Source organism: Xiphias gladius, chromosome 4 (genome assembly GCF_016859285.1).
Source record: "Xiphias gladius isolate SHS-SW01 ecotype Sanya breed wild chromosome 4, ASM1685928v1, whole genome shotgun sequence".
NCBI classification, from domain to species: domain Eukaryota; kingdom Metazoa; phylum Chordata; class Actinopteri; order Istiophoriformes; family Xiphiidae; genus Xiphias; species Xiphias gladius.
The window spans coordinates 22,272,020-22,297,191 of record NC_053403.1 but is presented as its reverse complement, the minus strand read 5'-3'; the positions used below and the strand labels follow the sequence as shown (position 1 = coordinate 22,297,191).

General features: G+C 37.7%; 1 protein-coding gene and 1 long non-coding RNA gene across 5 annotated transcripts in view; one reads left to right on the top strand and one right to left on the bottom strand.

Annotated features, from left to right (window-relative positions):
- Positions 1-4,200: 4,200 nt before the first annotated feature.
- Positions 4,201-22,325, bottom strand: lbr (lamin B receptor). 3 transcript variants are annotated; one of them, XM_040124802.1, is made up of 14 exons: positions 22,141-22,325; positions 16,778-16,952; positions 15,772-15,972; positions 14,435-14,518; positions 10,426-10,615; positions 9,572-9,768; positions 8,424-8,478; positions 7,438-7,632; positions 7,241-7,317; positions 6,621-6,746; positions 6,237-6,405; positions 5,836-5,916; positions 5,105-5,227; positions 4,201-4,502 (listed from the first exon to the last, which is right to left on the bottom strand). In XM_040124802.1, exons 2-14 carry the CDS (start codon positions 16,946-16,948, stop codon positions 4,342-4,344), a joined length of 1,830 nt encoding a protein of 609 aa, XP_039980736.1. In that variant the 5' UTR covers positions 16,949-16,952; positions 22,141-22,325; the 3' UTR covers positions 4,201-4,341. The 3 variants fall into 3 exon arrangements, with proteins under 3 accessions (XP_039980736.1, XP_039980734.1, XP_039980735.1); XM_040124800.1 differs by having other exon boundaries at positions 4,202-4,502; positions 7,241-7,344; XM_040124801.1 differs by lacking the exon at positions 22,141-22,325 and adding an exon at positions 20,706-21,132 and having other exon boundaries at positions 4,202-4,502; positions 7,241-7,344.
- The window catches only part of LOC120788750, a 24,803-nt gene continuing 17,723 nt past the window's right edge, over positions 18,093-25,172 (top strand). For both annotated transcript variants that reach the window (XR_005707292.1, XR_005707291.1), the window contains exon 1: positions 18,093-18,188. This is a non-coding gene — a long non-coding RNA (uncharacterized LOC120788750). The remainder of the gene's footprint in view (positions 18,189-25,172) is intronic.

The following is a 25,172-nucleotide window of genomic DNA, read 5'->3' as shown; positions in this document are numbered from 1 at the left end:
ATCCTGTTTAGGCCCTGAGAACATACGTCAGCTGAGTTCCATAAGTCTGATGCGAATGCACTGTTAGATACCATATGTCAGGCTTACAGACTCAAGGGAAAGCAAGTCCGTCATATGAACTGTCATTCAGCCAGGAGTGTGACCACTTGGGCCACTCTGAAGGGTGTTCCACTGAGTGCATAGCTATGTATATTTGGACTTCATTGTGCATCTTCCCACGGTACTAAACGATTAAGATGGCCCCCCTCTTATCCTGTGACAACGGCTATCTTGTCTACATCTTTGGTCTACAACTTAGGCACAGTGAGTGCCTTGTGACTTTGTTGGTATGAGTCACCCAGATATTACATACTGTCTCAGGTAAGATGAAATAGAATGAGAGTTCCAAATGTTCCAAATGTGGTTCCATGAATCCTTAACGTCCCAGATTGCATTTTCACTCAGTATCTTGATAAGAAGATTCTGCATGAGATGACTGCTGGGTGTCAGGCTCTTTTATCTGGTTGCTCATGTAATCTAGGTCACATGTGACTTTGTTGGTCTTGACCTTTGCACATGTTCAATGGGTGTGCAGGTATTACATACTGTCTCTGGTGGTCATCCAGAATTCATAGAACTGTAGTTACATTTGTAACTCTCATTTAATTTGACTTTGTGTAAGTATTTTATCAAAACACCTTTCTTCCCAGAAGGTTTAAAAAAAAAAAATCTGGTCTTGAAACTGAAATCTTTATGAAGATAAAGATGGTTTTATTTGAGTTTATGTAAATACTTTCTCAAAACAGAACCTATGCTAATTTTAAGTTATTTTTCTGGGAAATTTTTTTTTTTTTTTCAGTGATATCAAGTTAAGTTGTCAATTCTCCCGAGAAAGTTTTACAAAAATATGTCTTGATTACAAATATTGGAAATCTGATAAATAGCAAGGGAAGTTTTATTTAAGTTTGTGTAAACACTTTCTCAAAACAAGGAAACATGTCATTTAGTTGTTTTTTTTTATTGGTGGGAAAAGTTCATTTTGATCTAATTTTTAAATGAAGTTCTTTTTTCTTCCTATACGTTTAAAAAATAAATAAATTTCTGGTTAAACATTGCTAAGAAAGTTCAAGGTGAGAATCAAATGGAAGTGAATAACAAATTTATTTGATGAGACTCCATCAATATGAATCATCTTCTTTAAGTGTAGGTCCATATGTAAATAGGATATTCTAGAGTCTAGATGCTGGTGGTGGTGGAGTAGAGCCAGCAGGTGGTTGGACATCATGGAGGTTATGTTGGTGATGGGGAGGAGATGGGTTGCACAACTGTGGGTCTGATAAACAGCTGGGCAGAACTGCAATGATAATTAAAACATGGCATCCAGTGACTGAATCAAGGAACACTAGCAGATAAGATCGCTGATTAGATATTGTGCTATCAGGATTATGAATGAAGGGATTTCACAGCAATGGAATGTTGAGGTGACAGAGATATATAAATCAGGAGGATGAGCCAATGTCAACCCAGAGGAACAAGGCAGAACGTGAGGGAAGAGATTTTCTTTATTGAACTCTTTCCAAAGCTTCATTTGAAAAGTTTGTTTTGACTAATAGGTTGAGCTGTCATTTTTTCCTTAAAAGGTTTTAAAAACAAGTTTTGAGTTCAGTAAAATGGGAAACTACAGTACATAGATGAATATGAAGAAAGAAACACAGTTCTATTTGACTGTGTAACTACTTTCTCAAAAAAGCAAAAATATACATTTTGAGGTTCTTTTGTTATGAAAAGTTAATCTTGACCATAACATTACCGTCATTTTTTCCCAGAATTTACAAACAAGTTTCTGGTTTACAAACACTGGAAACTGGATGAATATGAAAGAAAACATGGTTCTATTTGATTTTGTGTACAACACCTTATGTTCACACCAGCATATGTTCATTTTAAGCTTCTTTGCTGAACAAATCTTATTTTGACAACAATATTAAAATAAGCTCTCATTTTGTCCCAGAATGTTTTACTTATAGAAAATAGACCCTTTTCACAGCAGATTTTGACTTGTCAGGAAAAGCACAGATGAAACAAATTTGGTTGAGTAAAGTTATAGTATAGTAAAGTTAAGTTCAATCAAGTACATCAAAGACCATGGAAATAGCTCACCTAAATGGAATGCAGTTGTGCTTTTACCTTGACAAGTAAAATGTCTGCTGCGAACAGGGCTATTATCTCAAAATGCACAATTAGTCCTTCAGAATAAATGTGCTATTTTGCTTATGTGAGGGGAGCAGATAGAATACTTTGCAGAATATTCGTCAAATATAAAAATTGCATCTAGAAATTGTTTCACCAAAGTAAAAACTGATCTGTAGCCAAGAATTGTGCCTGTCATGACTCACCATTCTACCTCATTACATTTTCTTTTCCCCACTGGGCATTTTTATAGCCTTCCTAAAATCACACTGAATATGAAATTAATTTATGTCATTTCATAATAAATTCATCAAAATTGAGAGCAAATGGATTCTGTCTCGTTCAACATCAAGCCTATCAATAAGCCTACAAGTCCACAGAAAGAAAAAAAAAATATATATATATATACACCGTTGATCTTTATTTTATGCTGCAACATTTATACAGATAAGCTTTTTCCAGCTAGTCACAGATTGGATTCATCTTCACTGACAGCCTGATGGAGCTTTAAACTCATCATTCACTGTTGTCCTATATCTAAATACATCCAACTTATTGCTTTCCACTCACAGACTGCCAAACCAAGGAGCAAAGTTTACCACCATAATATTAAGAATACACAATCACCATCATGTGTTATGGGGTAAATATGGTGGTAGCATCTAAAGTAATAAACATTTTTTTCTCTGGTCAGGAAAGGAGGGCAATGGACCATTATACATCTTTTTAATACATTTTGAAGAATTGCCCAGAAACATGGCAAATCTAGGTGTAAACATAACTACAGTTGGGTAAAATTAGAAGATCACATAAAAACAAATAAAAAGCAACATTAAATATCTACTGAGAAACACTTATCATAACACTTCTTTTACTCAAAATATGATTTAAAAATATATATATTTACAGGATATTCTGTCAGCACAGCACAAAAATGCTACCTAAATATAGTAGCAATATATGTATTGCTACTTATGTACTCATCTATAGCTACACAGGTGTGTCATATGACATGACTAGTTAAAGCTTAAATAGGTTAAAAAAAACATTCACGTGGCAAATCAAGAACCAGTTCATAATAGAAAAACTAGACAGATGGTTTCATCGATGCTACAGAAATGCAGGGAAAAAATTTAAAAAACAAAAGTACTTGGGTATTCCATTCTAAAAGTGTGATACATCTGTGATGTCAAGAGGTGCTGCTGATTCATACCGGATGCTAACATTATTGGTGAAAAAACGCCTAACTGATTTTCCTCTCTTCAGCAGTGATACACACTCGTAATTACACGCACTGCCTCTCAGAGGACACAGCGGAGGGAAAACTGGACCGTGAGTGAACGTGAGGTAGCAAAGCCAAATCAAATACACTTCGGAACCTATAAAACAAAAATGCCTGAACACATTAGTGCATTTTCTGGAAACCTCCGAAAATCATTTTACACTCTCAAACCAAACTAGATATCTATAAAACTATACAGAACAAAATTATTAAGAAAAAACGTTTCTAATTCAACTTTCTTACAATGTTCTGGGTCCTGAGAAAGAACATGAGTCCTAGTTCCAGCATACAGGTTATTTGAAAAAAAGTAGCATTTTAATCCCATCCTTCACAATATACAAAAGCTGTAAAATTATAGTAGGCAGGTGTACTTACAAAATTATTCATAATAGTCGAGATGATATTGTAATTTTGAATATGGGAGCAAAGGGTAAATCCTACCAGAAAATATGCAAGTGGTATGTTATTCTTAAAGCATTAAAACAAATGTGTATGTACAATAATATACATCTGAACAAGACATTCCTAGCAGACGCGTTTATTTTGTTTTGCCCATTTTGTAAGCTTTTAGAGTTTTTTTTTTTATTAAGGTATTTTCTACTTAAAAAGGAAATTCTTCAAAAAGTCCATAATGACAATGAGTCTTGTGAATTTCTTCCATCTAAAACTTCAATGTACTGTAGCTTCTTCAGTCCAGAAAGTCCAGACAGATTTTAAAAATTCCTGGTTTAAAAAAAAAAAAAAAAAAAAAAAACCTAACTAAAAAGTCAATTCAATGAATCAATCCATACATATTTGGGTTTTTTGTGAGCCTTCAGAGCCATGACAGAGCCATGACTTCAGAGGCCTGTCAAAAAAGGCCTTAGCTCGAGTGTCCAGCGTCAGTTTCCTCAGTACACACAGGGAATGATTCGGTAGCGAACAGTTCTGCAATACTCATCCCACGCGGACCCGTATTTCCTCCTGCACTGACTCATGTCGCGGGAGTCTCGGTGCACGAGCAGTATGATGAAGTAGATCATGTAGTACCACGGGAGGAGGTGGCTGAAGCCTGCAGATGGTAAAAAGACAGGGAGAACAGAAGGGGGAAAAAAACCTCTCTGTAAATTTTAATCTGTCCACACCATTGTTATTCAGTTAAACAAATTCATGTTCTGTGGTAGTTCCTTTCACTGCAAAACCCACAACAACAAAAAAAAAAGACAAAAAAACAAAAAACAAAAACAAATCCCAATCCCACATTTTTCACCTTTACATATTTTTTGACCAGTGGACACCATTGCACAAAACAAGTTATGCCAGGAAGTTAGAGTAAAGAGTGTCTTTAATGCTGAACAGTTATATTTGGAATTATGATTCACAAAATAACCACATTTGCAGTAAAAACTATGTAACCTCTTAAATTTCTTAAATTTTTTTGCAACTTTGCGCATTCTGGACATTTTTTCTTATAGATGTCTGGACTCTAAACTTCATTACCTAACAGTCACTAACTCATTGTGAGGAGAGTGCTGCCTCTACAGGGGATAAGAGGGCATGGTTGTTACCAGCCCCTTAAATACTCACTGACACCACATGATAATAGATTGTTCCTTCTCACACCATGTTTCCAAGTGTGTCCCAGCCATGGAATATGCTAAAAGTGCAACTCACCACAGGGTAGGGACCAGGCAAGAGCCATGAGGAGGTCTCCCAGGTAGTTAGGGTGGCGGACCACACCCCACCAGCCAGAGACTAATAGACTCTTCCCTGTAGCTGTGGGAATTGTCTTCAGATCTGGAGACAACAGAAAGACGGGTTACAGTGAAAAAACACATATTTTGGTGTGTTTTCAGCATTTTATAAAGCTTTTTTTTATGCTGTAATTAATTTGAGTAACAGAGCCAGGTCAGGCCCAAACATGATTATATCAGGTTTCTGTAAATTCCAAACTTTATTACCAGTACTTTCATTCCATCTTAGCTGTGTGACAGAATTTTAAGTACAAATACTTACTTCAAATATTATTCAAGTACTATACTTAAAAACTTAGCGTTGTTCTTCATCGATTGTGAACAAGCTTAACAATAGCCCTAACAAGCTGATTAAGGTCTGAGACCATGGTAAAGGTTATCTGAAGGCTCAAATCTTTTGGGGTGCCCAGACTTTTGTATGGCTCTCCTTTCCTTTTTTCAAAATTCTCTAAAATTGTACAAAAACAATAAATAATACACTTATCTTGCTTAAAACGTTGAAAAGAATGTTTCACCTTAGACTTTGACTCTGCCTTTTGGAGATTAATTCATGTCCTAATTTAACTATTCCCAGTAACAGTAATTTTGACAAGGGGTGCCCAAACATTTTCATGCCACTGTAACTAGCCCTACGCCTGCAGGAGAACTTACAAGACAGTTTTGGGTCTGATGGGTTTCTCCTGAAGGTATTCTTCTCAGAGTTGGATTTCCTGTAGATGTAGAAGCCAACGACTGAGAGAAAGGGACCAAGAAAGAATGTTAGCATCAAAATCCACACAGCTGGAATGTTTCTATAAATCTCCTATCTACTTTTCAAACAAGAAAATACAGGCCTTACCACAGACATATTTACTCTACCCGTTTGTTAATAATCATGATTATGTAAAATAATCTTTATTTTAAATTACTGTGAGATTACTAACTGAGTATTTATGCAAGACATTAAGATAACGCAACAAAAATGATCAGTAAATGGAGCTATGTGAACTCAACAATCAAAATCTTGAATTCAACTGTTCGCAAATTCAGTTTAATGCTCTGCTCCTACTCACATTTGAGTAGGACGATGGCTGTAAGTACTGGGAGGCTCAGGGGTTTGGGGTGTTTGACCAGGTAGTAAGTCTGTATGGTATAAGTAAAGGGAACCCACACCAGATCACCAAAAGCCAACATGAAACCAAAACCATCATGCATGAAGTCCATGGTGGTCAAGATAGCTTCCTGAGGAGACAAAACGACAGATCCAGTCATTATTCACTTGGTCTGAACACATTTCGTTCTATGAAGTGATGTGGTTTTATAAGTTGTTTACCAGACCATGCATGTCATTATTTTATTTATTTATCATTTTGTTTAATATAATTCTCTTTGATTGATATTTTTGAGAAAATGTCCGAGTTATACCACTTTTTTGTCTTGTGCTCATTTGAGAATACCTCATTCCAGAGGCCATCCACTACGTAGAGCAGCTGGAAGAGGTTTACAAGGATCATGCAGTTTGATGGAAAATCCAGACCATGCTGCTTCATCTCAGCTAGTGCCATTGCAAAGTTGATCAAACACTGAACAAACACAGAAGATAAAATCTATCATCATTATCAATGTTTCCTAATCATTCAGAATGGTTTATATCAATTTCTGGAGATACAATTGTATGCAAAAGTTTGGACACCCCGGGCCAGATGACATTTTGTTTATTTTGGGGGTGAAACGAAGTAAACACATGCCCTGGAGCAAAGACACAGTAAAAAACAAGCCTTTTAATTCCATAGTCCTAGGTTAAACATACACAGAGTGCAATGTGTATTGAATATGACAGGCTCCCTTGAAACACATCAAGTGGCACTTTTCATCATCTCTACAATTAGCAAATTACTTGTACATTTTTAAAACAAGACCAATGACTGCAAGTCATTTTGACTTGTCATGGTATGTTCCTATAACAATACAGGAAGGCATGATGTTACCCATAATAACAATAATGATATCATCTTATTCTGAGTGGTTACTATATGTATTTTTGAAACCAAAGTTTTGGTGTCCAATGACAACTTACCCAGCCTATCAGTCCAGGGCGCATCTCACAGAAGAATTTCAGATCAAAGTCTTTGATGCGGGGATTGAGCTCATGTCCTTTGAAAAAGTCATAAACCAAATTGCCTGAACAAACAGAGAAAATAGATTAAATAATAAAAGAGGCACAATAGGGTGTATCTGATTACTGAGTCAGTAAATGTGGATCTTGCTGCTTACCAGAGTTTCCTCCCACTGCCAGCTGCTCTAAGGAAGTGTAGCGAGAGCGGACATACAGGTAGAAGCTAAGCAGGACAGAGATGAGGAACGAGGCCGTGGCTAGCTGCAGGAAGTGGCTGTGGATGTAGGTGAGGTCAACACCCTGGTGCACCGCTGCTGCCACGGCTACAGCACTCACCACGATGGCAAAGAAACCTGTTAGGACACAGAGCGGTGTAGATACAAACACAGAGAGATAGAAGGAAGAAAGGTCAAATGTTGAAGACAAAATGGGAACTGCTTGAAATTTAATTAAAACAACAAAGAGCCAAAGTATAAAGATATACACACTCAGTTGGCAGTTTATTACGTACCCCTAGCTTAATCTAATGCAGTCTAATACACCAGCAAGAAGAACCCTGTAATAAATCCTACCATTCATAGAGGTGATAATATTCAGTTTTTGTTGAAACTGTTTTAGAGAGCTGTTGATTAAACCGTATGATAAATTTTGGAGGATGTAGTATGTACAGCTGTTGAACTGTGTTGCATTATACAGAGAGAAATTTCGCTTATTTAGCCTACCCTCATTGATATAATAGGGTGAGAAAAAAATAATAGAATCACCTGTAGGCATAGCGCAATGTAATTCAACAACAGTCTCAAGAAAGCATTATAATTATAAAAGATTTAATGCATGACTGTTGTATTAGACTGCATTAGTTTTAGCTTGGTGTACTTAATAAACTGCCAACTGAGTGTATGTTTAACATGTCAAAAATATCAATCATGGCTCCTTGATGACCAAAAATTAATGCTCCAAGCCTTTACAATAATAGATGAGCCAGCACTTCAAGATTAGTTGTCAGACTTGGTGAAAGGTAGTAAAAACATGGTATCAGTGCATCCAAATTCACTAAACAAGACAAATAAAATGAAATCATTCATTCAACTAAGGCTAAAGTGTTACAGTTACAGACAGTGGGAATTCCATTTCACAGCCTCACCATTGGTTCTGTACTTAAGCCTCTCCCCAGAACTCAGTGGCATGCCCTCGCTCAACTAGTATGAGAGAAACAGAAGAAATTAATGGAAGTAACAGCCGGCAAAGTACATTTTCATTCACTGTAGAGGAAGACGTCATGGTGAGAATCAGGGTCACTCACTCACAAGGAAACAAGCATACTAAAATATATTGACCCCCTGGATAATGGGTTTTTTAGCTCACAGGAGGTGTAAATGCCACTTGTCCAAAAGAGCCATCCAGAGGGGGCAGAAGTTAGTAAGGACATTCTGTTCACAAGCTCCTCTGAACGGTTTCCATTAATTTTAGACACTAAGTAAATCTTTTATTATAAACATCAACGAGGGGAGAAATGTATTTCGTGATTTCCCTGTCCTCACTTTACCACAGTAGTGACTATTGAATGGGAGTAGGACACGCATTAGCTTTTGATTTACATTAGAAAAAAGTAACACTTAAACTGAACCCAAAAAATGTGTGTACAGGGTGTATCGTTTAGGTGAGAAGAGAGTAATCTCCATTAGTGTAAGATATCAAGAGGAACGGATGACCAAGGAGAGAAAGACCAAGAGCTTGCTTTTTCCTGTGGAGTTTCTCATTAAGTGTTACTCTTACCATCTTACTTGAGGCCAGTTCATGGTTTCTCAGATGGATGCGGACTGCATATGTGGATGCTTTACTAGTCATTCTACATACAGGTATATGCATATGGAGACACATTCCACACATGTACTAGAAAACATGATGTCAACCTTGTGACAACAAGAAGCAGTGCTCCTTTGTTGTTTTTGACTGAACAACATGAAAAAGTCAAAAAAGAACAGTGGGTGTGAACGCTTAACTAGAATAGGACCAAGGACAGGACATTAACAGTACATGCATGCAGTGCCTGAAACGAGCATCCAGTTTACTTGTCTGGCAGTGAACCCAAATTTTGGGCTGCACAAGGAAGCCCGCATGGGTTCCATGCGAACCCTCATAGAGTGAGGCAGATGATGACACTTAGTCATGTGGACCCTTGCGGACACTGAGACACAGAAACCATGAACTGGCCTTTAGACTAACGCAGGAACACTGTACTCATGATGTTACACACTACTGTGTGTAGAGTTTTCAGCTTTTCTCACTCACCTTTCCAACAGGCAGGATGTAGAGCAGGGCTTGGAATAAAATCCAGAGGATGACAAAGCAAAGGGCCTGAGCATCCCAGAAGGCTTCAAGAGTGGGCAGAGGAGGGGGGAAGTTGACCAGGCTGGGGTCCTCCTGGTTGACTTGCATTACCAGGAAAAGAACCCAGGATGGCAGAAAGAGAAGCCAGAAGTATGCTCCTGGACGAAGGAAAACAAACATCAGGGGTGCTAATGTCGATAGTTTGATCATGTTAAATCTATCATAACAGTTCTGCACGTTTAGCTAAACCACCATCATATGGACAAAAACTTACACAGATAAATTAACTGAATCAATCATTCAGTTAATTAATCTGTGTATATGAGTGTCTAAGAGAGGGAGTCACATGGCTGAGCCATCTGTGAGGTGGGGATAGTTATTTACTGCACATATTGTGAGGCTGAGGCATAATGGCTAAAAGGAAAGCACATAATATTTTCTATTTCTCGTTTCAAAAAATCTGCCCTGTGTCACATCTAGACTGGCAGTATTTCGCTCTTTTAGTAAATTGAGAGCTGTGTATAGTTTATTATAGCACAGAATGGCACAAAATATATACTGTTCTGATAACACTATAGGTTTAGGCTACATTTTTTTCTGTCTAGTTCACCCAGTGATAAAATTAGAAAATTAAAATACATAAATTAACTGAAATGTTACTAATTACATTTTTGTGCACTGTAACAGCAGAGGACTTGTACAAGGGTGTAATTTGTCTGGCCATAAATTAAAAACTTTGGAAAACTTTACTTTGCTCCCCAGGGTACTAGCTGCACATGACATGGAAAACATTTCCTGTCAATCTTGTAACCTACCAATCTTCCCTCCAAAGTCAAGTGGGGTGGAGAGGGTGGCAGCAGGAGCTGCAGCCATCTTGGCCACTTCCTCCTCCAGCTGCTCTGGTCTGGCTACAGCTGGTTTGGCACTTCCGTCATCCTTCCTGCGCCGCAGATTGTAACGGGCCTGGTTCTTTTCAGGCTCTGCCTCTACCTTTGCATCAGACATCTGAAGAGAGAAAAAAAGAAACAGGTGCAGAGGATCAAAAACTTTTGACTTTTGAAGAAAACAAAGAATCATGTACACTCTCCATCACTTGTACTCATTATGTTGATAATGTTTCAGTTGTCAGATATTCATCAGGTAAAGTTCATATTGACAAAACCGCATGTAGTCTGGATGTTTCAATTTTCACGTTATCTATTCTACTGCAGTGCCCGTTCAAAATGTGCTTGTTATTCCATTGATAGTTCAATATTTTATTCAATCAACTAATCATCATAATCAAACTTCCCTGTCAATGCTGTGTTAGGATATTAACAATATTCATAGACCATATTTGTCAGATACCTGATCAGAAAATACTAGGCAACAAATTCAAGACGGCTGCTTTGACACATTCACTGATGTTGCCAGTATTAAGTAAGAAGTACACCTAGAATTATATTGTTCAGTTTTTATTGGATCTGTTTATGAGGATGTTGAGATGAAGGGAGGATTTATTGCGGTCCTGTTGTATTATACTGCATTAGTTTTATCTAGGTGTATCTAATAAATTAGCAAGTGAGTGTAGATTAATTACTTTGTGTCATAGCAACCCTTATCCTGAACTGGATAATCGGTATTTTTACTAAATAACTTGACTTAAAACTCAAAATGGGTATAACATTGATTTATTTATTCACTGGAGAAATATGCTGTTAAGGAAATAACTGGCATTAGTGATTTAATGGCATTAACAATTTAATGCCAGTTTAAGCCATTTTTCTCACTCATACATGGCTGTTCAAGGAAACAGAAAATATACAACGGCCGAATAATGCTGACACATGGTGTAAAGTTACCATAACAGCAGTGGTATATAACTAACTTGTTCTGCCTATTAATAATCCTAATATATCATGCTTGGTTGGGGATAAAAAGTAAAACAGAACAGTGAGGTTTTTGCTTCAAGTGATCATGCATAGCTGTTCTACTGCTGTGACAAGCCAATTCCAATTTGCAGAGCATGGGTCTCTGTCTAAAATAGTACCATACTTCAGATGATCCTGTGCAAGTTTTTTTTAGCTGCAGCTCGTTTTCGGCCATCTTTTGAGATGCGCTGTTGTCTAATCGACGACGTCGGCTGCCTAGATGAGTCTGCCCAGCCCTAACTGTCTCTTTCTCTTTTTATGTTTGTCTAGAACTGCTCATCCAAAAATCTTCCCACTTGACAATGCACTTCCTTGGGTCCTCAACAATACACACACGAATTTTGAAGTTCATCGGATGAGCGGTTGTCGAATAAAAAATAAATAAAAAAATAAAAAAAATATCGAAGGACAGACAGATTTCTCCATTTATTAGAAGGATGAACTTTAGGTCTGAGGAATGAAATGTAAATACAAAGAGTTCAAGATTTGCAGGTAAAATAAAAAACAGCTTTTAGGAGTGCTATTTTAAGCAATGGTGCAGGATGAATTTACTGTGTTTAGTCCACAATGATATGCAATGTAAGTAGATTGAGCTAATTGGTCTTCTAAATCATACAGTGATTTAGAAGAACTTTCTCTGCTTTATAATTCATTATAAAGCAGAGGAAGTTTGTGAAAGTGGGGAAAATTTCAGTATTGGAAACATAAAATGACATAACATTGAGTTACTGAAACTTATTTTTACTTGAGTTCCGAGTTTTCCTACAGAAAAGAGGGTATACCTATCTAGGACCAAGGGTTACGTCACATAACCTTACAGACTAATGATGACTTTAGAAGCTAGCTGATCTCATGTCTGCAATCCTACAGCAGAAGCATCACAGATGTCTAACATTTTTAGATTTTGTCTACATGTAGGACCCTTTTATGCTGTCAGAAAATTCCAAAAGCAGGGAGATTAAAGAGGTAGCACGTGTTTGTACTGCACTTGACTGGCCAATGGAAGCAAAATCTTGTAAGGGGAGCCTCTTACAGTTGAAAAGCACACAACCATGGTGCCCCAACAAGCATACATCATGACATTCCTTTAGCTCAAACCTACAGTTAAGTCCATAAGGATTTGGACAGTGACACAATTTTTGTAATTTTGCCTCTATACACCACCACAATGGATTTGAAACGAAGCCATCGAGGTGTGATTGAAGTGTCCACTTTCAGCTTCAATTCAAGGGGTTTAACAGAAATATTGCATTAACTCTTAGGAATTAAAGCCATTTTTATACATAGTCCCTCACTTTTTAGTGGCTAAGAAGTAATTAGACAAATCAATATAATTATAAGGATTATTTTTAATACTTGGATGAAAATCCTCTGTAGTTGGTGTCTGCCTGCAGTCTGGAACCTATGGACATCACCAAATGCTGAGTTGTCTCCCTTGAGATGCTTTGCCAGGCCTTTACTGCAGTCGCTATCAGTTGCTGCTTGTTTGTGGGTCTTTGCGCCCTTAGAGTTGTCTTCAGTAAGTCAAGAGCATGCTCAATTGTGTTGAGATCAGGTGACTGACTTGGCCATTGAAGAATATTCCATTTCTTTGCTCTTGGGTTGCTTTCCCAGTATGTTTTGGGTCATTATCCATCTGTACTGTGAAGCACCATTCTATCAGTTTTGTGGCATTTGGCTGAATCTGAGTACATAATACAGCCCTTTACACTTCAGAATTCATCCTGCTACTTCTTTCAGCAGTTAAATCCTAAATAAACTCCAGTGACCCAGTTCCATTGGCAGCCATACGTGTCCATAATACTGCCTCCATCATGTTTGACAGATAATGTGGTATGCTTTGGATCGTGAGCTGTTCCTTTCCTTCTCCATACTGTTCCCTTCCCATCATTCTTTTACAAGTTAATCTTGGTTTCATCTGTCCAAAGAATCTTGTTCCAGAGGTGGGCAGGCTTTTTTTTTAGATTTTTTCTGGAAAAGTCTAATCTGGCCTCTCTGTTCTTGAGTGTTACCAGTGGTTCACACGTTGTGGTAAACCCTCTGTATTTACATCCATGAAGGAATCTTTTGTTAGTAGGCTTTGACAATGATACGCCTACCTCATCAAAAGTGTACTTGACCTGGCTAGTTGTTGGGCAAGTTTTTTTCTTTTTTTTCCCCCAACAACAAAATAATTCTGTGATCATAAGAATGTATCAAATAGTTGATTTGGCCACTCCTAAAGTTTCTGCTATTTGTCTCATAGGTTTGTTTTGTTTTTCTCAGCCTAATGATGGCCTCCTTCATTTGCATCAACACCTCTTTGTTGATAGTTCCCATGAACTGCTGCCACATGAAAATTAAACACTTGGAATTGACTCCAGACCTTTTATCTACTTAATTTGTCATGAAATAACGAGGAAACAGGCCACACCTGGCCATGAATTTGACTGTCAATCAATTGTCCAATTACTTTTGCCTCTGAAAATGAGGGACTATGTATAACAATCCCCCCAGTTCCTAAACAGTTAATGCAATATTTTTGAATTAAAGCTGAAAGTCTACACTTCAATCACATCTTGACATCACATCTTTTGTAAACTCAAGAGAGAAGTAAAAGTGGAAACACTTGTGAATAAAAAAAGTGGCATAAATGCTTTCTAAAGCAACAATAAAGAAAAGAAACATGTTTAGGTGTTCTTCACACACTTTCCACTAAAGTTTTGAATTTATTTTTTAAAAACACTTCTTGAGTGCGTTGAATGAATGTGGTTTGTATTCATGTGTGTATTGAGAGTAGCTGGGCAATTAAATTATAGTTGAACCATTCATTTGAGTAATATAGAAATACACTTATCCAAAATGTGAAAATTATCAAGTTCTCCTAAGTTTACCACACAGATGAATATTTTTTAAATTACGAGATAAAACTCACCTCATTTAGTTTGTTAGCCATGTTATTCTCCTCTTTCCTTTCATGTTTATTCTTGCTATTGTTCACATCTGCCTTTGTCTGTTGCTGGCCATCAAACAATGGAGGGAGATTGATGGAGAGACAAAAAGGGAAAAACAAAAACAACAACAACATGAGGACCAGAAACAGTGACTGTGACTCAATATCTAAAATCAGAGAAACAGAAACTGAAAAATGTTCCCACAATGACATGGTACTGATGATCTTTAAATTTTACGCCTTCTTAAAAATCAATTAATTGCACTTTAATTAGTTGTACCTGACCAACACGTATAACAGGGAATCATTTATTACATCTCATCTACAGTGATATTTCTATTTTTCCATTTTTTCACTTTATGTTTAATTACCAAAAAAGCCACAAGGATAGCCTATGCTGTCTGTATGATTATATGGCTTTTAACCACAAAAAACCAAGACTGTAATTTATGTAGGTGCCATTACACTAATTGTACAGTAATTTGGTGAAAGGAAATTACAGAACTTCATAATTGACAAAATCACAATCAAGTGACAATTTACCTTGTCAGGCTGTGACCCGTGCAATATACTGTATGACTGATTTGTTGTCACATAAAGCAAATATGTAACTCCTTCCAGTTTCAGACACTTCCTATAAATGAAACTTGCTGCTTAGGAGCAGAGACGGTCCTTGTTACCCAGTTAAGCGGGATTCAATTAATTGCATTGAATTTATACTCCCTTGAACTGCATGTTGGACAGTTGTATACTACTCTCCGTAGTAGAATAGGGGATGCCTGTGTCCAACCATTTCTGTAACTTACCAAAAACGCCAATTCAACATTCACAGCCACCTCAAGCCATGATTGGCCAGCTGTGCAGATGTCAGAGAGGATCTAGGCATTGTACTCCTCTCTGAGGAGGAGTATCTTTGGCACTTTTAATGTCAATAACTGAGTGCAAAATTATGAATATCTTCCTGGAGAGACTGTCTGAATATATGTCCAGTTCTTCCCGTTTTATTGTGAATTTGACAAGGCCATTTGGCAGCCAATACGACCATGTTAGTCTATAGCAGTCATTCAAAACAACAACTAAAGTGAAATGACAGTGACCACACATCTACTTAAAACACAGAATGGTATGTATTTGATGAGAAGAGAATCCCTGTATGATTTAGAATCTCTTTTATGAAATTTTCTGTTAGTAATTTTCCTAACTTGCAAATATACACTCTGATGACATCCTTATGTCTCTCTCTCTCTTTAAAAAAAACAAAACATAAGCTCCCCCAGCAACACCAGCGCTATGATAAAAGAGTGAGAAGTGGCAATTACCAGGGGGCTGAGCCTGACTTCCAATGTATCCTTCAGCCTTGTATCCCTACGAGAGGACGCACTGTCTGTTATAGCTGCAACAGCCGCTGCTGTATGAGAGGTCAAGCGCCGTGCTATCCTTGCTGGGGAGCGTGACCGACTGCGACGACGGCCTGGTGATCGAGAACGAGAGCGGGAGCGGGTCTGGAAACCAGCAGCACTCTGAAGGGAAAACAGCATTTGAAACATAAGAGAAGATTGGAACCATTGGTAACAGTTGATGATACTTTGTTTTACAGCTAAACTAGATAGTGAGATGACTAGATGAGATTTTAAAAATATGTCTATCTAAATGTGCATAAAAAATTAAGTATACATAATACAGAAACTTTTACACTGCAGGCTTAAGAAAGGTCATCCACAATGCTTTTGCGGTAGAATGGCATGTCTCTAAATCATTTGGTAAACAAGACATGTCACATTTCTTAATTATTAAGTCAACAACTGAATTTGACTTGACTTTGATTTAAAAAGTACTACATAACAGTTTCAGCACTGAGTCCTCATAAACATTGGCTACATTCCTGCTATGTGGCCTTTACAATGAACGGAAATCAATACTTAAATCGTTTCAAAAGGGGATAATAAAAGAAACCTAATGTTTTTCCAGTCACCACGAGGAACGTTGAAAACTACCAATATAACAGCTATAACAACATGTGCAATAATGCTATAGATATGAGGGCAATTTCACATTCTGTGACTTAATCATCACTGAACTACTGATCACATTACTGGGCGATAGTCTTACCCTAATATCCACTTGTTTAAGCTCTTTTTACATCTAAACCTCTCTTAAAAAACAAAAAACTTAACTGATTAATATTAATATTTTTCCACACTACACTACCTTTATAGCTGACAACTTAGAGAACTAACCTAAACACAGAAAAATGATTTAACCAAGTAAGACTGTGAAAAGAGAGTGAGGTTCAGGTTGTAAGCATCTCTGTGACTCTGGTTCTACCTTGATGTCTTGCTCCTTGAGCTCCAGCTCAGTACCATCCTTGTAGATGACATTGTAGAGCTGACTTTTGGCATCAAAGCCCAGCACCTGGACCTCATAGTACAGGCTGCTGCCAGGCCAGCGGCCCATCACCATTTCCCCTCTCTGGAACTTCACAATAGGCATCCTCATTGACCTGAGAAGGAGTGAAACAAGAGATAAAGAGTGAGAGCAGAAGAAAGTATAAAGAAGAGGGAATAAAGAGAAAGTAAAACAGGGAGGGCAGGAGACAAAGGAGGACACAGACAAGAGAAGACAGAAAGGAGACATGAGAGACAACAGGCAGGATGGGAAAGACAGAGGAAAGGAGCTAAAAGATAATAGTACTAGTGTTTTTTAAACAGCTTCCCTAAACTAGGGTTTATTGAATTGAGCAAACATCACTGTACACTGGGTGTTTTATATCAGTGTAAACCTAATTTGACATTCGAAAGTACAGTAAGGAAGGATCATTTGAAACAGTGACAGACAGTGTCATTGCACCCTGCCCTTTCTGTCTCTATAAATTCCAACGAAGCACAGCACAAGCTCAAACTTCAACATTTTACTTGAATTACAATAATAGTGGCATCTCAAAACCCCCATTATTACTACATGACCATAGATGAGTAAGCTGTTCTGGCCACAACACAACACAACACAACACAACACAACACAACACAACACAACAGCTACATCCAGTCCAGACCAAAACACCGGGGGGAGTCTCTGGACTACACAGGAAAAAAAAGATATTCAACTGAACCTGCTTCGCTGATTTAATTTCGTTTGTTGATATGTGAAAGTAACACCCTTTTACACCAAGATTAGCGCACATTTCTTAAACGTGGATAAACCCACTTAAAAAGGTGACTGACTCCTTTCCCACTGCCAGAAGATGAGTTTGCCTTTCTGTTTTTTTCCCCTGGTATGACACATTCAACGTCACAAATGCACGAGAAAACAGGGATTGGTTAATAGAAAGCAGCATGGAGGCCAGTGACTATGTTACAGCAGTTACCTTTTCATATCTTTTCCTTAAAATCTCTTCAAACTAAACACATGCAGTTATGCATACAAAGAACAAAATCACTGTTGCATGTTGTTCCTGTAGACTGTAAAAAGCAATCAATTTTCCTAGCTATTTAAATGCCAATGTCTGGAACCTTGACGCGTCATTGCATCGTGCTGCTAAAATTAGCCTGAGTGTCATGTTACCATCACTGCTGATTGGAGCTGAAGCTGATAAAATACCCGTGACTTCTATAAAGGCATTTGATCCAGCAATGAATGCCGATCATATCCTTTTCCACTGAAGACAAAAGTCAGATGTTAGTGGGTTTTTTGTAAAGTGTGAAATGGGCTTAAATTGGGAGATGTGTGGTGCAGCAAGGTGAGGTCATTCTTTCACTAAAAACATGTTAGTTAAAAGGATTTTTGTTAACTAACTACCCCGCTAGTTGTCCATGATAAAGATCCTTTAGTTTTACCTGTTTCAGATTTGATCAGAATCAGATAACCCAGTATAATCCTATGGCATTTTATATTTTTGTCAGCTGCTACATTAGTAACCATGTTATTTGTCTCAGTACTTTTACATAATCTGAGTTGGGGACAGCCTTTTTGATATCAAATTATTCTTCTCATTTATATTTTTGTACTACTACTTTCTTGTTGCAAAGTCTCCTTGCTAGTGTCAAATGGTATATCCAGAGAGTATTTATCTATTATTCAACTTTCAAATAATCCTTATACATTTGTATTCTTCATGCAGCGACATTGGGTTTTGATGTTTGATTTGAAGTAAGCAACTTTCCATCTGTATGTTAACCCCTTTCATTGTTCTGATGTTTTCTCTTTGGGTAATCTACCCAAGATTATACTGTTTACTGTACTATACAAACAACCACGTTTGTATGTTCTGTTTATCTTCAGGTATAAAAATTGTATCTGCGTTTATACACCTGATCAAACTGTACAACTTAGTTTAAAACTTAAAAACCATTCAAACATTTTGAGAGGCTGGACAACCTACATTGGCTAACACTTGCACCACTGGACACAATGAGGTGGGCAAGGCAAGGTCAGCATTATGGAACATTAGTGACCAGGGAGGCTCAGTGTCTAGAAAACCACCATACTAGTGCAGAACTGCTGACAGGTCTGTCCCTGCTATGTTTACCCAAAGCTGTCTGTCTGAAAGAGTTGTGCCATTCTAGTCACAGCCAACCAGGCAAGGGGTTTTTAGACCAGCTACTGTAAAAACGATAGTATACGTAACTATGGCTGTGGCTGTTAAGTTTGCCAACTCTAGCAACCACTTTGAAGACGGCTATAAAATTTAGCTGGGCTCATAAAATAGTGATAACGGCTGGTCAGTTTGACAACTGTAGAGTCACTAAGTTATGTGGACAAATCAGGGGTGGGCAATATATCGAATTTTTAAACGATTTATTTTCAAACAAGATACAGGAAGAGACAAGACTTTCTATATCGATATAGTTCGATGTTGCGTTACATAACCCGTTTCTTCCGTAAAACCGTGCCAGCGTTTGCGTCCCTCCTCTCGTACTCCCCGCGCAACCACGCCCCCACTCACAATCTCCGTCTCCGCGCAAACCTTGTCCCACTCGCCCACAACTTGTACTGCAACATGGTAGACAGAACGCTGGTCCACACTGCCGAAGATCACTGTAATTGTACTCTGAATCAGTCTTTTATTGTTGAAAACAAAAGAAGCAGCAGTCTCAGGGACAGCAGTTTTTTCCCATACATAGGTTCCACTTGGGCGGTCGCCCCGGTAGATTAATACCCAGCCAAGTAGATAAAACCACTCAGTTTAAACGTAAAGCCTTATTTCACGCTTTTCAAACGAACTACCCTAGGTGCGTGCGCCGCACTAACTGAGTGGGGACTAGAGGATTCTCTGTGCACAGCCGCCTAGCTAGCGTCTATCGACAAGTCTGCATGTGAGGCGTTTAAGGGGCATCTGTTCATTGTAGCTACAGAAAAGAACCTGGGTTACACTCTTCTCCTTTTAACTGCATGAGTCTCTGCATGCACTTTGTTCGAGCGCCGTGCCACCCACCAGCACAAGTACAGTCTCAACCCGTGGGAAACACTGGATAGACCTATTTTTATTTTATATGGTTATTTATTTTAAATAATTTCCCATTTACATGTTTTGCATGTGTATATTTTCAAAGAGGGAAGGAAACCCTGTCTTTCCATTTTATTTTGATCACAGTTTGTTTTAATGAAACTGCTTGTGATATCTCACACATGGCTTTGACTCACAACTGAACATTTGCCCACTTCGTAGAAAGTACCGTGATATATATTGTGTATCGCCATTCAGCCTAAAAATACACATATGATTTCTGGTCTATATCGCCTAGGCACAGGACTAATATGAAATTCTTTCACAATACAGAAACCAGCAGCTAAATAATTGCCAGCTGAAAAGTAATAATTTGTCAAGTCAAACAAATGCACAGAAAGACTTTTGTGTTAAACATAGCTCATTCATGAAAACCTATATTAAATGGAAGATACAGTAAATGGAAGCATATATATGTTTTTGTTACTCTACTTCACTTTTCAAGCCCATCTTGTCACTGCCAGCATAACCCATTAATACTGAACCTGACTATAAAGAGTTTATTGACTACTAAACCATTCTTCTGCACAATCAAATCTGATTTCTACATCAATCTCTTGGGAGCCTTTATAAACACAAAATGACTCCACTGATTTACACCAAAGGCCCCAACAGTCCACTGAGAAGTTGGCTCACCAGGCTTACTACAAACAGGCAGGGAGAGTCAAATATATGCCCAACCCCTAGTCCATTGGTAACAGATATGATCCTGAAAAACACAAAAATCCAAAATGTCTGAGTGAAAAGCACCTCAATACGACACACCCAAAGTAACTCCCTGTGCCGCTTTCCTGGCTTGTCTGCCGAGTTCCATATGGGATGTGTAACTGTGAACCGAATCGTGACTGATAAGAGTTTCCCCATCAGTTGTCAGGCTGAACTGTTGACAGGATCCGGATGTAATGTGGGTGGAGTTTCCTAAAGTCAGGCATACATCCCTCCTTTAAGCTGAAAAATATTAAGCTCCACCTAGTATTCAACAACTTTAAAATGTAACGTTTGAATTCAGTTGTAAACTCCCTCCAAATAGGCGATAACCTGTTTTGTTAACATAGCAGTACCGTGGTTTTTAACTTCTATAGGGGAAGGATAATCAGCGTGGTGTCCTTTGGTCCACAAAAGAAAAAAGGCATATGACTTGCACTGGCATATCACTGTAACACAAACTTTACTCCTATATTAATGCGCCACCAAATGTAAGGTTAATATACAGTAAAGTCCCAAGATCCAGGGACACTAGATTACATTTTTAGTGTACTTCGGTCCCGTTCGGGGCTTTCTCCAACGCAGTGGAAGAGACAATCCCGGAAACTTCCACAGACAATCGCCGGGATGCGGAAGAGTTTTCAAACAGTATTTTCGCTTTTACAAGACAAAAGACTGTAACCATGAGGATTAATTGGTTTTGCTTTGCAAATTTACATCTGGTTAGCTTCCCTGCCCCCGTTAAAAAGTAGTGCACAGCCGCTTCCCAGGGCTTTAACGTTTTACTTTTAGGTCGATAAAGTTAAGTTATTTTACTGCTTGACACACGGATGCGAGTTTGGTTTGTTTTTGTGAATAGTAGCATATTCTTTATGCCACAACTCAATTATAATGTATAAGAGCTGTTTCTTTAACGAAATGCGGCTACCGTTAGCGTTGTTAAATCCAAGGAGGGAAAACGTCATGCATTCAAACAGTGTTGGTTAGTAAACCAAACGCATCCGCCTAAGAAACATACCACGAACACAAATTAATACGTTTGACAAGATTAAATTTAGTGACGGTATCCCAGCAAAAGATTTGGAAATATATGGCGCGCGGCAATTAAAAACCGACAGGTCTAATGTGAGCGCCACAATCTAATAAAGATTGACTTTAAGCAGGCAGCGTCGAATTTCTGCACATCTTATGGTTGCGTATAGTAAATATGGATGTTGACGAATAGCACGTCCTACGGCATAGTTAACGTTGCATTGCTTCTATCCTGCACTATCAAACAATTCTAATAAAACTATGAGATATTAAGGGGAGATTGCCGGCATAAACAAGTTAAAATCCCAGGAACTAGTCGGGGCCTACATCACAGTTACGCAGCCAGCTTCAGTTAGCTTCGTCTAAGCACCAGTTTCCTAACAAAGAGAAACATAAAGCGATTTGCTATTCTGCATCATAAACACAGGCGTTGGACAGATGTACTTACCTTAGTATTACGCATATAATTCCAGTGAGTAAAAAATGATAAAATATTCCTTCAAAAGATGAGGAATTAACAACTTTGGCTTTATATTTTAAAAACGGACTCTGCTAGTGTTTGACGTAGAGCTTGTTCTCCCTCCCTCTCTAGGCAAAATCCACCAGTGACCAGGAAGGCGCGAAGGCTGCTGATTGGCTAGCTCAGCGTTCATTTCAAACAGTTCTGCAATTTTATTGGTTATTGGTGAACTTTCTCTCAGTTGGGATTGGTTTTGAGGGAGTCACAACTACTTTATTTATTAGTTTCAAATTACTGTCAGACAAAGTAGTTGGAGTGGCAAAATATGTCACACAATTAACACTCTAAATATGATAGAAACAACTTTTTCTTCATAATTCCCCCTAATTTAATTTAATATCTTTAGCACTCTAGAGGCTATAATGTTATAATAAAATAATTCATATGGAAATTAATATGAGAAAATAGTCAAGTATAAACTTAAATGTAATATCAAAATACCAAGATTAATTTTTATATTAATGTAATATATAATAATGTATAATAATTTCTGATATATTTAGTAATATAGCCTGCTATAACATTTGCTACAAAAACAGAAATCCTGCTGAAATTGAATGGAAATTTGCCCAATTTAGTGTGTTTACATCCATTCTGACATTTTATGCTCAAGGCAAAAGTTTACTTTAAAAAAAAAAATGTGTTCTAAAAATTGACTTTGAGAAAGGAAGAAATTGTATGTTGTATATGTTTCTGTGTGCAAGCTATCATCATAATGGTGATGGACAGATGCATTACCATTTAATAACTTGGTTGTGTCAGTATTGTCATAGGCTGTGCTTGTCATGCACAACTATGACAATTCTAGGACTTTGTGATGCAGAATATACCATAGTACATTCATGGAAACATTTGCTAAATATTTAAAGACACTTGAAACAATTGGCATAATAAACAGTTGTCTGTCCTAATACTTGCCATAGTGAGGAGACTAAGCATAGTGATAGTAAAACATAAAGTGTGGAAGTCATTTCACCTACAAAGTAGTGAGAGATGAAGCCAATAAATCCAATATGTCACCGACTCCAAACAATTATAGATAATAACTAAGTGTATGCTGACAATTTTAACCTTATTGCAAATACCAAAGAGTACGTGATTAGCAGACTATCTAGGGCTATCCACATCTCAAATTGTCAGGTGATGCTGAATTTTAATTGGGTGTCCCTCCCAAGTGTTTGAAACCTTCTGAACAAAATATCTTTTTTTTAAAAATTGTACCATTTGCATTAATCTCAACACTTACGACATTTTTATTATATTTAAACAATTCAGTTGGTTATAAAGTATTATAATAGAGCATCTTTAAAGCAAACTGAATCCACAGTGTTTGCATCAAACTACCTTCAGCTTTTGAACCAAGTCACTCAGAAATGAAATTTACATAGAGGAGAGTAAGTAACAACTGCATGCCTTTTCTTATTTGCATAAACAAAGATGCTTGGGAGACCTGACTGTTATGACATATTATTAAAAACTGCTCTATTCACCACACTTATATCCAAAGCTCCTGAACACAATAAGAGGAAGAAAACTGATTTTGAAAAATTCAAACTCTCCAATCCAATTACAGCATCAATGCCTTGTCAGCTTCCTTGTCTTCCTCTCTATAGCTCAGGGTGTTTTCCGGTCTTGGTGCAGCTTTCGCCACAGCACAACCCTTCTTTGGCTGCAAGTTAAACAAAACCTCAAATGAACTGCAGCTGCACTACCAGACCTCTCTATGCTCCACCCACAGGAAGTGTTGGTGTATGTGTTGTAAAATGAAGCTGCACAGAAACTTTTTTACAACCAGTAAAGCAGGAAGATTCCTTTACTCTTAAATGCAGGTTTTTTCCCCTGCAATCCAGAAGTATAAGAATATTTGTGGCAGCTGCAGTTTGTGCAAGTGAGATTATTATGAAGTTCCTAACTAATAAGTTAAAGTCACATATTATTTTGTATTTAGAGAATCTGCTCTTTGGTTGCTACAAGTTTATTACAATCAAACAGAAAAATTCTGTATAAATAATTGAATATTTATTTTTTGCAAAATACCACATCCACAAATCCAAATTCACAAATTCAAAGCCTTTATTCTAATTATTCATCAAAAATCCAATTAATACAGAGATATTTTCAAAAAATAGGAAGGCCATGAAAAGATTAAAATGTCTGTTATTGAAATACATACATTGGCAGCACAGGAAGGACTTGTCTTTCTAAACAAAAATTACCTGCACTATGCTTTCTACATTCCTCTCTTCTTTTCCACAGCCCTCCCTTTTGCTCAACCCATTTCTGTTATGTCATACATCACCATACCGAGTGAATAACCAAGTTTTCTGAAAAGACAAAAACAAATAAGGCAAGCTGCATTTGATGGACAGCTGAGATAGAACTGGAAGCTTCTTCAAGTGCACAAAACCAAGCGAGCAAAATGATTAGAATATTGAACAGGTGTGAAGTGTCAAATTCTGGAGAATCAGTACAATCAGTACATCAGTAATCTGAGAATACTCCTTGTAGATGATCATACTGAAAGTGCAAACCACAATTTGCAATATTGTTGGTTCAAATCTTCGTCTTGACCTCAGTTCTTTCATCCTTTCGCCCTCCAGCATTTGAGCAGCAGTTCAGCTCAGTTTACTGACAGCAGAAAGGCACGCTCCTCATGCAGGCTTGAAGAAAAAAGTTTCAGGCACTCATTTTCAGTTAGTGTTTCTCTTCCTGTTCTCCTCCAGTTACTGTGAAAACAAGGTGCTGTGGAGCAGTCAGACATGTTGTCACATTTAACAGGCCTTAAAACTTTGGCTGACCTGGTGTAATGACAGATGTGGTCACACCAGGGAGGGAATAAGGCCTGCAGGAAATTCAAAGTCATTATTCACTTTGAGAAGAGACTAAATAACTTCTGAAAGAAGAAATAACACGATCTTCCTCCAACAAAAGAAAAGTTGAATTCATAAGCATTAACACAC